The sequence below is a fragment of the Pinus tabuliformis genome, chromosome 3_1 (assembly GCF_031772625.1).
Source record: "Pinus tabuliformis cultivar Carrire ecotype Pingquan chromosome 3_1, CPIR1, whole genome shotgun sequence".
NCBI lineage: Eukaryota > Viridiplantae > Streptophyta > Pinopsida > Pinales > Pinaceae > Pinus > Pinus tabuliformis.
Window position 1 is genome coordinate 841,343,949 of NC_142301.1, and position 15,591 is coordinate 841,359,539.

The 15,591-nt window shown below is 32.7% G+C and overlaps 1 protein-coding gene across 1 annotated transcript; it reads right to left on the reverse strand.

Annotated features, from left to right (window-relative positions):
* Positions 1 to 8,258: 8,258 nt before the first annotated feature.
* LOC149190149 (serine carboxypeptidase-like) lies at positions 8,259 to 14,659 on the reverse strand. The gene is made up of 9 exons (XM_089410440.1): positions 14,385 to 14,659; positions 14,093 to 14,264; positions 10,646 to 10,765; positions 10,173 to 10,316; positions 9,787 to 9,937; positions 9,127 to 9,215; positions 8,754 to 9,012; positions 8,487 to 8,620; positions 8,259 to 8,395 (listed from the first exon to the last, which is right to left on the reverse strand). Exons 1-9 carry the CDS (start codon positions 14,657 to 14,659, stop codon positions 8,288 to 8,290), a joined length of 1,452 nt encoding a protein of 483 aa, XP_089266566.1. The 3' UTR covers positions 8,259 to 8,287.
* Positions 14,660 to 15,591: the final 932 nt, after the last annotated feature.

Sequence of the window (15,591 nt, forward strand, 5' to 3'; positions counted from 1 at the left end):
CCACATTGGAATCATCTATTTCTCCAGATCTCCAAAAAGTATTGGACAATCATTCCAAGGTATTTGAGACTCCCAAAGGTCTCCCACCTATTCGTGATCATGATCATGCTATTCATCTGATTCCAGGAAGTGTTCCTCCAAACATCAGGCCGTACAGATATCCCTATGCCCAAAAGAGTGAAATTGAACGTATGGTTGCAGAAATGCTAGAGGCTGGTATAATTCAACCGAGTCAAAGTTCTTTCTCTGCTCCAGTAGTATTGGTGCACAAGAAGGATGGATCATGGCGCATGTGTCTGGATTATAGGGAGCTCAACAAGCTCACTATTAAAGATAAGTTTCCCATTCCTGTCATTGATGAATTACTAGATGAATTGCATGGATCAATTTACTTCACCAAGTTGGATCTTCTTTCAGGATATCATCAAATCAGAATGAAGACTGAAGACATTCTGAAAATAGCATTTAGAACTCATGAGGGTCATTATGAATTTTTGGTCATGCCTTTTGGCCTTACCAATGCACCTTCAACATTTCAAGGTTTGATGAATTCAATTTTCAAACCATTCCTTAGAAAATTTGTGTTAGTATTTTTTGATGATATACTAATCTACAGCAAGTCTTGGAAGGATCATGTTGAACATGTTGACAGGGTGCTACAACTATTGGAGGAGAAACAATTATATGCAAAAAGATCCAAATGTTTCTTTGGAGTACAAGAGGTGGAATATCTGGGTCATATTGTATCTCATGAAGGAGTTAAGGTAGACCCTAGCAAAATTAAAGCCATTAAGGAATGGAAAATCCCCACATCCATAAAGCATCTGCGAGGATTTCTTGGGTTGACAGGGTATTATCGCAAGTTTGTTAAGAATTATGGGAGAATAGCAGCACCTCTAACAAAATTATTGAAGAAAGATGCATTTTCATGGACTCTAGAAGCAACAAAGGCCTTTGAACATCTTAAAGAGGCAATGTGCCAAGCACCTGTCTTAGCTACACCGGACTTCACAAAAACCTTTATTGTGGAATGTGATGCTTCAGGAAATGGAATTGGTGTTGTTTTAATGCAAGATGAAAGACCCATTGCTTTTGAAAGTCGTCCAATCAAGGGAAAGTTTTTACACAAAGCTATTTATGAGAAGGAAATGTTGGCAATACTCCATGCACTTAAGAAATGGCGACCCTACCTAATGGGAAGACACTTCAAGGTAAAAACGGATCATGATAGCCTTAAATACTTTTTAGAACAAAGATTATCCTCTGAAGAGCAACAAAAGTGGGTCACAAAGATGTTGGGTTATGACTTTGAAATCATCTACAAAAAAGGGAAGCAAAATGTGGTGGCAGATGCACTCTCAAGAAAGGATGAGGATGTGGAAGCATTGTTGTGCGCCATTTCTATTATCCAACCAGATTGGATAAACGAAGCAAGGGAGGAATGGAAGAATGACGAAGAAGTGTGGGCACTTATTCGAAAGTTACAACAAGATTCCAGTACGTCTGATACATTTAGCTGGAAAAATGATTCGTTATGGTACAAAGATCGCTTATACCTCTGTAAGAATTCCCAGCTAAAACAAAAGATTCTTATGGAATTGCACACTTCTCCCTTAGGAGGGCACTCGAGATTTTTAAAAACTTACCACAGGGTTAAGAAGGAATTTTTTTGGGATGGCCTTAAATCAGATATTCAAAATTTGTGGCGGAATGTTTGGTTTTCCAACAAAATAAAGTTGAAACAATTAAGACACCGGGTCTATTACAACCTTTATCCATTCCAAGCCAACGTTGGGAGGAGGTTTCAATGGATTTTATCACAGGTTTACCCAAGTCTGAGGGAAAGAGTGTCATCATGGTGGTAGTTGACAGACTTACCAAGTATGCACACTTTTGTGCATTATCACATCCATTTAAAGCCAGTACAGTTTCTACTGCATTTATGGAAACAATTCAAAAGCTACATGGAAACCCAAAGATTATTGTAAGTGACAGAGATCCCATTTTCACTGGAAATTTTTGGACAGAATTATTTTCTTGTCTTGGTACTCAGTTAGCTCATAGCTCATCTTATCATCCTCAATCTGATGGGCAAACTGAGATAGTAAACAAATGTTTGGAAGGATATCTTCGTTGCTTTGTATCTGATAAACAGACACAATGGGTCAAATGGTTGCCTCTGGCTGAATGGTGGTATAACACTTCCTTCCATACAGCAACAAAAATGACCCCATTTATGGCACTTTATGGGTATCAACCACCATCCATCACATCATATTTAAGAGAAAATTCTAAGGTTCAAGCAGTGGAACATCACATCGAACATCAACAACAAGTCCTCCAACTCTTAAAGGATAACCTTGTGTTGGCACAGAATAGAATGAAACAATAGGCAGATCAACATCACAGCGAAAGAAGTTTTGATGTAGGTGATTGGGTATTCCTACGGCTACAACCATATAAGAAAATGTCCCTCAAGCAAGCTAAGAAGGATAATAAATTATCACCAAAGTATTATGGTCCGTACAAGGTGTTGCAAAAGATTGGTACTATGGCATACAAATTGGAGCTTCCTGCAGCTTCTCGATTGCACCCAGTTTTCCATGTTTCATGTTTAAAGAAGGTTATAGGCGATAAGCTCCCAGTTCAAACAATATTGCTAGAACTTGACGAGGAAGGAAAAATTATATTGGAACCAGAAGCAGTGACAGAGACAAGAACTCGACAGCTACGAAATCGATCAATTTCAGAGTATCTTATCAAGTGGAAGAACTTATCTGCTGAAGATTCCACATGGGAGGATGAGAATTTTATACAGAAGCATCCATAACTACTCAAGCATTGAGGACAACACTTTTTTGAAGGAGAGGAGCATGTTGGGTCCCTATAATACTAGTGATTACCCCATTACTATTGTAGTTGTACCCCTTATTAATATTGTTGTGCCCCTATTGTCCCCATATTGTTATTACTGTGCCCCATAGAATCCCTCTATTGTTATTTTTGTGGCTTTATATTATTATTGTTAGGTCGGCTGGGTTATATTGTGAATCCTTAGACTCCTATATATAGAAAGGAGGTTTTGTCATTTGAATCATCGAAGAGTTGTTCATTTATGTAATGTAAAGGAGGTTGCCCCCTCGAAGAGGCTGAATTTTAAGGCCTTGATCTATCTTTTCTATCTTTTTCTTGAGCTGGTTTCATAACAAAGGATATGTAAAAAAACCAAACAAACAGTTTCTAAATTTCATAATTCACTGCTTCCTCTTTATTTCATTATCTTTATAAAAAAAAACGTTTGTTTCTAATTCTTATTTATCAATTATATGATGTTTTTTCACAAACATTATTTAATCATTTTATTTATCCTAATAAAAAGTGGATTATTTACTTAATATATTGGATGTTTCAAAAAAACTATCATATAATTAAAATTCCATAGAATAAAAATATTTAATTATAGTAAACACTACTAAGTTTTTACATTTACACTTTATTCCTACATGTTTACACTTTATTCCTACATGTTAAAGTATTGAAGAAAACATCGTGGTAGTTATATTTGTATCAACTATTTTCATGGATTTTAATTTTAGGTGGCTTTCTAATGAAGATTAACAATGAAAAAACATTGCACAAATATTTAAAAATCATGACATAAATATTGCAATGTATTCAAAGGTATCATGTATAGTTAAAAGAATTTTTTTATAGATAAATATTTATAAAGGATAAGGCTAAACCTTAGATTAGGTCAAATAAATTAAAGATAGATATTTTTTAAATGATGTGAAAAATATTTTATATTTTGAAAATCAACCTAAAAGCATCTAAATTTTCAAAATCATAACATTTTTCTATATTTATTTTAAAAAAACATTAAAATCTCATTTAAAAAATATATACATTAATTTATTTAACATTTCTTACATATTGTTTGTGTATTACATTAAGTAGACATAAGTACCAAGGTACAAGACAACTCTTGAAAATATGAGCAGTTCTTTAAACAACCAAATGTGAGGACACTAAATATAACTATAGATATGGAAATATTAAAATAAATAGCACCAAAAACCCTTCCATATCATTGTTTGATTGATTTTTAAGGTCAATAACGATGAAGTTAGTCGTTGGATTTAATGTTCAAGTCATTAACCATGATGATGACAAGGATGAAGACATGGTGGAGATGAATGTTAACTCCAGTCTTTTTGGTACTAACGTCAATGCAATATTAGTCAACAAATAGCGAAAGAAAACTCCTCCAAGCAAGGGAAAAGCAAAGATGGTCGAGGAACACATTGGCCCATCCTCCCAACTTGCCTCTTAAGGAAAGATTCTTTGATTTCTTATGAAGTTCTTACATCTCTAGATATTTTGTTTTGTTTCATATATGTTCACTAGATATGTGGACATTATATGTTTTTTGACAACTAGAAAACTTTCATTTCATATAATCAAGCATTTTCACTATATCAGCTGATAGTTAGGTGTGGTTTAGTTTCTTATTTTAGCACGACACACCTAGTTCTCTATGTAAGTATTTTGTAGAATATTAATATATACATAGTCTCACATATAAAAATGAAATTGATGCCAAACCTAAAAGCTACCCAATGAGGTTTGAATCCTATAGGCTACTCAATTATGCCAACTAGTTTTAAAGATCAGATGGTAACAATAATTGAATCATAGAAAACCATAACCTCAAATTATAAAGACTCAATTGAATAGGTCTAATGAACTAAAGTTTACAAGAGATATGTACTCAATTGATCACAATATGGTAGTCTTGGACTCATGAAACCATTTAAAACCTTGACATTTATATACTTTTCATATCTTTAACTTTAATCAACAAACTCTCCTTATTTGATATTTAATTATTTAGATTCATATTGATTACATGAATATATATTTGTAATTAAAATTCATGTACTTTATGTAATATTTTAGTTCTTTGACTAATTTGAATTTGGATGAATCAGGTACTCACACATCATTATGGGAATTTTGAGGTCTAAAATGGGCATTCTAAGAAAAATGTACAACCAAAATAAACTTTATAAGAACCAATTGGATTCAACATGATGATGTCAACCATGGGAGATGAATCACCATTTTTGGAGTAAAAATGTAAAAAAGATAAAAAAAAATGATAAAATAATAAAACTATTTTTTCATCTTGTATTTTCAACGTCTCCCTAAGGTTTTACTCCAATTTTGAGCAGGAGTACTTGCTGGATGCAAATTTTAATTCCCCATCCAATTAATACCCATGTTGCATACTTTCGATGGACCCTACTACAAGAAAAATGAGAAATACATGAAAAAGCGTGATTGCAATAATGTTTTTCATGTATTTTTCATTTTTCATGTAGAAGGGTTCATCGAAAGTATGCAACATGGCTAATCCTTGGATGAGGAATCAAATTCTGCGTCCAACGAGTATTGCCATTCGAAATTTGAGTAAACCCATAGGGAGATAAGTTGAAAATAGGAGTTGAAAAAATAGTTTTTTCTTTTTTCCCTCTAAAATATGATGATGTAATCTAATCTTATTTTATTATTTCTACTATTATTTTATAATTTCCTTAGGATTCCCATTATCTCCCTCCTTCTTTGCACCATATATTTAGTAAACGACTCAACATATTGCTAAAATATTGTGTGTAATTCATTGCATAAAATCAAAAACTACACCAATATGTTCAACTATAAGACCCTCCACTTTGATTAATCTTATTTTTAAGCAATGTCACATTTTAAAAATTGTAATTAATATAACTAAAAATATATCATTCCATAATTCTATCCTTTTACTTTTTGAATAACATTTTTTCCACAACTTATTTTCTCTCATTTTATTAAATAATATTCTTTTTCCACAATCTCTCCCAATATAATAATTTTTTTCCCACAACCTTTGAAGCCTCTCCCAACTGATACCTCAGTATAAGTGAGGTAGTAGTGAACCCCTATTATTAAAAAGGCTTCCCAAATATAAAATGGGTAAAAGTCAACCCCTTATTATTATAAAGGGTCTCTCCCCTTCATAATGCATAACTAGGTAAAAGTGATCTCCCTAGAAAGGTTCTCTCCCCTTCGTGGACCGCTTAAAAGAAAGCATGAATAAGCTCTCTCCCATTCATAATGCAAAAACCTCCCCTTCATGGACCGCTTAAAAGAAAGCATGAATAAGCTCTCTCCCATTCATAATGCATAAACCTCCCCTTCATAATGTATAACCAAGTAAAATTAATCCCACTATTATTAGAAATGACCCCCCTATTATTAGAAGGGCTCTCCCAATATAAAATGGATAAAAGTCAACCCCTTATTATTAGAAAGATTCTCTCCCCTTCATAACTGGTTACCTCTCTCTGCTTCAGAATGGGTAACCAAATTGTTACAAAGGCTCCTTGAGCTACAACAAATTGATAAGATTTCATATAAATTGGAAATCACCCTTTTTCTCATTGCATTTTATTGATAATGCAAGGTCTACTCAAATGACACAAAAGTGCATTTAATGGGATATGTTGAATTTAACAATTAAGCGATCCAAGATTGGATTCTATCAAGTGGAGGAAGAATTCCCAATCATGTTACAAAAAGATAAAAGTGGGGACATTGTTTGTTAAAAAGATTCCATAGTAGGCACCCTAGTTACTTATTAGATCACATGCATCAATGATTTAAATGAGTTTAAAAAGAATTGAAGGTGCATACTACATTATAAATAAATTTATATAAAAAACTTTGAAACCTTTACAATGCAAAATTGACATTCAAAACACCTTCAACTCATGTCTTGTCTTGGAAATCCCTCTGAATGTCTGAGAAGAATTTTGAAGTTCAAAAATAAGTGATTAAAGGATTTATATTTTGCCACCAACTATACAAACAATAAAATTAAAGAGGTTACCTTGAAAGGATGAAAGTAAATTTCCTTTGATTCACTTATTCTAAATGACTCACTCGGTTCCTAAATAAGAATAAAATATTTTCATAAGATCATGTTGCACTCTAATACATTACAAAAAGAATTAGCATACATTCATCCAAACCAAGTCGAGGCCATATTTAAAATATATTTGAATTAATTATAAAAAGATTAACACAACAACAAGGAACACATTTTTTCTCTACTTAGAGATTCAAAATGAAGATGTATCCATGCTTGTGTATTTTAATATATTATATCTTTTTTCATGATAGGAAGAAAATATAACTTTTTCACCTTACAAGATTCAATTTATTTTATTTTTATTTGTATGAATTATACACACAAATAAACCTTGCACATCTCAATCACCTAAACTGTAAATTGTATCTCACTTAACTCAATGCAACACTATAAACCAGTGCATGAACTTATAAAAAAATGCAATGGATGGGGAAAAGTGAGACCCAAACACAGTTAGAACATATTCCAAACTTTATTGTACATCAAGACAACCTATTCCCCTTGAAATCTTCACATATATATTGCCAGTTTGTTACAAAGAGTAAGATCCCCTATGGTGTGTACATGTTGATCAAACTCCAAGGTGATTTGAACAACAATTTACAACTATCAAACTAAACTATAAAATAGATAGTCCATCTGATTATGGACATATCTAACTATGGCAAGCACTTAATGTCTCAAAGGCTTTATAAGGGTGTGAGGCAAAAGGAGAAAACAAACATACTCAACAACAAAATAATAAAATAATAGGCCGAATAAGAAGCAAAACACAACCAAACCATAGAGCCTCCAATTCAACTACAAGTAGACAACAATGGCATGCAGTGTATATTTGTAAAAAAACAAAACATGTCCTCATGTCTTGTTGATATAAACATCAAATGTAGGTTAAAAGCATCATGCTTTGAAATCCCTTACTCAACCAAATATTTTTGTTTAATTTACATTTCTTTTCAGACATCGACACATGTTGGAATAAGAATGCAATACATAATATTGATGTTCTTTAATATGACTTAAATACAATGTATGATCATGATTCCAAAGGTTTGGTAAGCACAATAAGAAACAATATTTCTGTACAGTTAAAAAGAGGCCATAGAAATATTTGAAACAAGTTAATGAGACTAATGGTCCCAATGCATAATTATTTTTCCAAATTAGAAAATACACAACTTTGGGGATGCACACTATTGCAAATCCAAAAATATTTACATTAACCTAGGTGAAGAGAGAAATTCACCTAGTTGACCAGATAAATAATTAACTAACTTTCAAAATTCTTCTCTAGCATCTCTACAATCATCGTCTTTAGAATTTGAAGTTGTTGTCAGTAATACTTCCTTGTGTCCAACGTTTTAACATCTCCAAGGCTGCTTTTGGTTGATCCATTGGGACCATATGACCTGCATCATGAACCTGGTGCAACAAAATAGAATATTCCATCCATAAGGAAGAAGTCATGTACTTGCAATAAAGCAATCAAAGATGGTCATCAAGTGCCTTTTACCTTGAGAAAACTGAGTGGTCCATAACTGGTTATTAAACCTGCTTCCTTATCATCTACAAGGAAGGATTTTATAGGTGCCTTCTTGAAATTATATTTTCCAGACCAATCCATGGAATTCACCCATCTTGAATTGCCTAAAAGACACATAATTTGAAAAATTAATTCTTCAATTTTGATGTTTTCGCTGACAACACTTAAAAACAGAACTGCAAATAAAGTCATTGTCCAAAACAAAATCAATATTTTTTATGTATACAACATCATTACCTAACCAATTGCAAACAAGATCATATTCTCCTGCATAAACTAGCAGCTTGACACCATCCTCCAAGAGTGTTGGAATGCCAACTTCCATATTCCGCATCCAGTCAGCAAGCATATATTTATAAACCAGGGTGCTACAGAGGACAAATTGTTGGGTACCAACCCCTAGGGCATCTTTAACGAAAGATTGGTTTAAGTAATACTTCATATTTAAGAAACCATAGCACAGGTCACCATTGCACTCCTTCCGAATATCATAGTACTACAAAATATAAAACAAAATTGATGAAAGCTACATTTTAAGATGCAAAATGCTAGTAAAATAAATATCATGTGTGACTATCCAATATTTAGAAGTTAAGAGATAATGTCTTACATTGATATTCCCAGCTAATGCCAAAATGGAATCGAAAATTGAGTTGCACGTAGAGTATGATGCAATGCAAGTGTCATTCCCTTTGGTACCTGGCAAGATATCACACCGACTATAATCAGAACCCACATTAGAACCCTCGATGAAGAATCTAGCATAAAATCACCCTTAACTAGTATCAAATGCATGAGATATCTTATCAAAGATGATATATTATCAATTACATGAGATATATTATCAAAGGAGATATATTGTCAATTACATGAGATATATTATCAATTACATGAGATATATGACCAAAGACGAGAAAAAGTAAGTTTACCATACTGCTAAATGTTTGTAAAAACACACAATAAACAATAATCAACTAATTAGAAAAGCAAAAAGCATCACCTTGCCAAATCATTTGAGATACAGATAAGCCTTTACTACTGTTATAGAAAACACTTGGACATTCAGCTTAAAAAATGCATTGAATATTTCACAAGTCTTCCATTGAGGATAAGTGCTAAAAGCCCTCAACAAAAGTTTTATGGATAGTTCACAAGTTGGATTGGTGAAACAACGTGCAAAAACCCACTGCGGAATATTACCAAAAAAAACTACATGATAAACATAGCTTTTCGTTGAGGGTGAGAAATAGATGGTTAAGTTTTAACTCACCACAAAGTTTTATGGACCGTTCACATGATGGATAAATTTTGTTGATTCGATTGTAATCATCTTCCCTAATAAGACCCATCTCGAATGCATAATCTGTGTATGCATTATACTGGATCGCTGGATCAGTAAGTCCATTACCAATGGCAAATCCCTGCAGGAAGTTTGAAATACGTATAGATGAAAAATGGGTTTTAAAAAGCTTCTTGATAGCATATGGCTTGTTTATAAAAGTTTCTATAATTGAAAATTCTGGTAAATAATAAAAATAGAAGGGATGCACATGCCCATCAATTATAGTTTTCTCTTAAAACTCCATATATAGAAGCACAAAGGTGATAAGCCAGATAACACAAAACAACAAAACGAAAGAATGTGACACACTATACCTTCAAATTTATTGGAAGACCCTCATTGTTTTTGTTTCCTTGGTGGACCCTACTTGTAACTGCTGGAACGTAGTGTCCACCATATGACTCTCCAGTGATAAAGAGATCATTCTTTGCATACTTTGGATGTTCTTTAAAAAATTCCTATCAGATATTGGTGAAACTTATTAGAGTTTAAATCTGCATTCATTGACAAGCAACTACCATATGACTCTCCAGTGATAAAGAGATCATTCTTTGCATACTTTGGATGTTCTTTAAGAAATTCCTATCAGATATTGGTGAAACTTATTAGAGTTTAAATCTGCATTCATTGACAAGCAACTACAAGTTTGTTTTACTTACAAATTGACAAGTTGAACTTGTACATGGGCCACCCACAAAATGGTTAAACTGGTAATTAAAAAAAGCAATTTCCATCTCTATATTAGGTAGATATCAAATACATCACATGTGGAAGAAATGAAACATACTTGTATAAAGTCATACATATCATTACTAACACCCTTCTCATCATGACGAAGGTCACGTCTGTCAGTGCTGTAACTAAAACCGGTTCCAGTAGGTTGATCCACAAAAATGATATTTGATGCCTGCCAAGTTACTAACATATTATATTCAACATCTTGAGTCTTTAAAACACTAAATGATCCTTTTCAAGTTAGAGGCAAGAGTGCATAAATTAAAAAACGTTGTAACAAATTGTTATAGGCAAGTGTGCGTAAATTAAAAGAAAAGTTATTAGAAAATTATTTATACAAAATAACACATAAATACAAGGATGGCTTAGGCTCTACAACACAGTATGAGGTATATGTTGTCACATAATTTTATATTTAAAAATTATAAAATAATACTTACATTAACAAAATAAAAAATAGTAATAACAACAAATAAAGAGCTAAATAAGAGAAATTAAAACTTTTCTTATATTTTCATTTTTCATTGTGAGGGAGGCGTAAATAATTACATTCTTAATATGGAGTTGATATATAATACTCAAAAATATTAGTACCCAAAGAAAATAATGTGGGTAGTAAATCAAATATTTCCATATGCATTTTGAGTAAAATATTTTAACATCAAATGCAGTGAGAGAAAGTGTGGGCGAGTTCTTATTCCGTTAATAGGTTCTTTTATAATTCAAGGTATGAAATATTTGTAAATCCTTCAATGTTTAAAATTGAGTTACAAATAAAATATTTCACTCTAAGCTAAAAAACAACGTAGATCCATCTTAATCCCAAATTTAGAGAGATATGAGAGGAATCAAATCTTTCCAAGTGCAATCCTTTCTTCAAGTTTTGCACTCAAAAAGGTGTTTGCATCTTGAGAGATTTGATACCTCTCGGCATTTGGTAGATCTAGAGCTAAGATCGATATATGTTGGTAATACAAGACAATTTAAGCTAGTAGATGTGCCACTACATACATCATCAATCAGTGATAATAAGATAGAGATCAAAATATTATACAATTCAGCAAAACACAATTCTATAATAAAATTTAGAAAAATCTTTAAAAAGCATGAAGTACAATATATCATTCCCAAGTCAGTATCATTTGAGACACTCATAACATAATCTCATTATGTATGAACAAACACATCAACCTTGACCTCACTGCATTAAGGTTGTTAAAGTATGAAAAACATGACTTCTTCCCTCCTTCAAGATAATTAAAATGTCAACAAAATTTTGCTATCAACATTACTCAGTTACAAAAAAATTTCTCAGTTACAAAAAATTTTCATTTAAAATTTTAAACAAATTTAGTAGGTAATTTTTTTTACCTTAATTTTCCCTACGTACATATTATAAATTTAGGATAGGTGCCATTACTTTTTACTATCCATCTTCATATATAAATTGCGTTTTTCCATTGAAACTCACCACAATGACAGGCATTGCCATAATATTATAGCAAGCATAAAGAGAGTTGACCTAATAACCAAGTCAAAAGTGTCTCTCTTTAAAACCATGACACATTCTGCCCACGTCTAATGTTAAGGCGATTCATTAGGAACTAGTTGTTATGCACAAAATCTGCAATGGTAGGGAGTAGAATTTCCCATGCATAATCACAATATAGAATATTCAACAACATTTGATAGCCTTCAGAATAAAATATGAATATATCCTACAAAGTTACAATCATAATATTATAATATCTTGAAGCACATATGTATAGACTCACTTCTAAAAGGTAAAACACTTTATTTTTAAGTGCAAATTTTCAAATTTAATAGAATAGTGAATTGTACTCATAATAGTCCATTTTCAAAATGCAAAAACTAGAACATGATGAATCATAAAATCCATATGAAGAGATTGAAAGCCATGACTAATTTTCTTAATGGAAACTTGTTGATTGGATTAGGGAAGAAGGGTTCCATTTTCAAGAATGCAAAAACTAGAACATGATGAATCAAAAAATTCATATGAAGAGATTGATAGCCAAAACTCATTTTCTCAATGGAAACTTGTTGATTGGATTAGAGAAGAAGGGTTTTTCTTGCCTAGGTACTAAAGCTAGCAGAAGAACCCATGAGACAACCACTTTTAATTTAACTATTTCCTAAAACTTAAATTTATGGAAAATTAAAAATACCTAAGTTAACTTATGATTAATCTTTGACCATTGATCATGATTTAATCTCAATCATTGAGCCTAAGGGATTAAAGTTGAGATCAAAATTATAAAAGATAGAGTGAATTGGCGGCAAGTTATTTGAGCACAAGCAAATGTGAGAGGTTAGCTAAGGAAGAGTGAAGGTCTCAATAGATCGAATGACTCAACATCCAAGCAAAATAAATTGAGAGAGGGCCATTCTCTTATAGCCCAACGTAGTAATCTATTCGCACATGCATGTGGGAGAGAAGAAGAGGGCTAGAACATATCGTCCAAGTAGATAATATGCACATGAGTTTGGCAAATCTAGTGCCCATGAAGGGAGATTGATTTAGTTGAAATTGATTGAGTGTTTTCTTGAGATAAAAAGGAAGTTTCTCCCTTGTTGTAATTTTAAGAAGAAAATCGAAAAAATAAAACACGCAGCCTTGCAAGTTTTCCATAGAGTTGGGGTTTCCTAGGTATATCTTGTGTTCCATGGTTGATGTGTTTGTCTTCTGATTTATTTTCATTGTGCATGATAAGTTAGAAAACTCAGTGTATTTGCAATTTAAGATTCCACTATAGCAATTGTTTGTATTTCTAATTTTTATGCTTAGAAATTTGTAAATTAATTTTAGTGTTTTAAGGAAATCTAACAAAACTGCTTAGGCAAATTGCAAGTATTGCCATAGGTTCTATCATGTTTAGAATGGAAATTTCACTCTCAAACTAGTCTTTGCATCCATTCACATTCATGACATCAATAGTAGCAAAGATCAGTGATTTGGCAAGAAGTGTTTTTCAATTTTTCTCCTTTCCCATCAACATTATTATTTCTTTGACCATAGATTCCACATATTGTAAATTTTATATAAAATTTAAAATAGTCTCTTGAATGCTTTCCCTGGGCATTCTCAACAGATTGAGTGGTTTCCTCTGCTAAAATTCAAATTTTAATTTTATGACAAATTTCTAAATTTTTCCTTTATTGCTATAATCTATATTTGCAACCAATTATGTTGTTCTAGATTTGAACCAGAAATACCATACTCTTTTTAACCACTCATCAAAACATTATTTTAAAGTTAATTTCAAATACATTAAAATAATATCTACTCATTAATTTGTAAGAAATCGTAACTGGCAGATAAAATACTCAAGTGGATCCAATCTTACATGCAGGAATAGCTCACTAAGGGTTGAAAACAGAATCGATCTTGTGCACAGAAACGTTTAAAACTTCTAAAACTACCTCAAGAATGAAAAACAACTCCTGAAACTAACGCAAAAGACAAAAGAGAGAATACCTTGTCCCATCCATACTCATTCCAGACCAGAGTTAAATTGTCTGTAATCTTGAAAGGCCCATTTTCATAGAAGACAGCAATCTCACTGCCACAACCAGGACCTCCAGTCATCCAAAGAACAACAGGGTCATCCGCTTTGCTTCCCCGTGACTCAAAAAAGAAGTAGAAGATCCTAGGCATGACAATTAAGTGTCAGTGTAACCATTTGTCACAAAACTAATACCTTTCTTGACAGACCCCAATCTAAATAAATGCCTCTATACATTCTTTCAAAAATCTCCCGAACACTTACCTCGCAGCGTGCGTGTCTTTGAGGCGAAAATACCCGGCATGATGACCCAGTTCTTCGAGGCTGGCGTTCTTTTCTGAGTTCCCATTAATATCCAAATTGATACTCCTTTCGACCAAACGACGGCCGACGTCGTTTTCGTCTTCCGGTTCTGCGATTCCCGGAATCAAATTCAGCTCTTTAATCACCCGTTCGGTCGTCGGGAGCCATGAATAAGAAAATGAGGGAGATATGCAGAAGCACAGCAACACCAACAGAACAAAGGCTTTCATCTTCATTTCCTTTTGCAACTTTGTTCTCTACAACAAGATCGGCGGAAAGTGGGGCTTTATATAGATCGGCGTTCGACCCTCTGCCCGGGATAGAATTTGACAGGCAAACTGTCCTTCAAATGCTTAGGAGCTGACGGCGTCAGACGTGATCACGGAGTCGGAGTTTAGTGCGAGCAGTGTTAGAAGTCAAACTATCATGGAGGGGAAAAGAATTGGTTTTTTAGATTTTTTTGGTATTGGAATATTGTAGAAATATTTAAGGTGAAATTTTGATCTGTGTTATTTAAACTGGGTTTTTGATTGCATAAATGGATTCAGCACCTGAAAAATTCAGGACACTTTGATTGTGTGGAATTACCCAGTTTGTGATCTCAATAAATTCAAGCTGAATTTTAGAGAAATCAAACTGGAAAAACCCACCAAGAAGGCTTCCAAAAAATCTCACTAAATACCACTGAGGAGGGAAAGGCATTGTTTACTGATGTTAGAAATCTTTTGGAAAGTTATTTTTTTTAGAATTTGATGACTTTTAAAATTTGATAATAAAATTACTTGAATTGTTATTAAAGATAGAAATTTATGTAGCACCACTAACCCTGATCCAGATTTCCTAAAATTTCTATCAAATTTTAAGTTAAATCATGCCAAAATATTTTCAAACTAATTAATACCCACTAAAAAATAAATAAATGTGAACTGAAACCCCGATATAATTTAATGAACACCAAAGTGATTTGCCCACCACTAAAATTTTGAATATTAAAATTAAAATGATTAAAACAGACATTAAAGCTGCAGAAACCTGTAAATTTAACCGATGCTTGGAATTTGAAATTCCTAACTCCTAGGTAGAACCTATCGCATAAAACTAAAACTTTAGAAGGCGATCCCTTATTTGGAGGGTTGGTAGCGTAGTTACAAAGGATGGTGCTGTGAAT

What these genes read in the sequence shown, in the direction of transcription:
- LOC149190149 (XM_089410440.1), bottom strand. Translation starts at nt 14,659, where the DNA reads ATGAAGATGAAAGCCTTTGTTCTGTTGGTGTTGCTGTGCTTCTGCATA. An exon ending in ACGGTCCATAAAACTTTGTG is followed by an intron (nt 9,216 to 9,786) that starts GTGAGTTAAAAC and finishes ATATCTTGCCAG; the next exon opens with GTACCAAAGGGAATGACACT. An exon ending in GACCACTCAGTTTTCTCAAG is followed by an intron (nt 8,396 to 8,486) that starts GTAAAAGGCACT and finishes TTGTTGCACCAG; the next exon opens with GTTCATGATGCAGGTCATAT.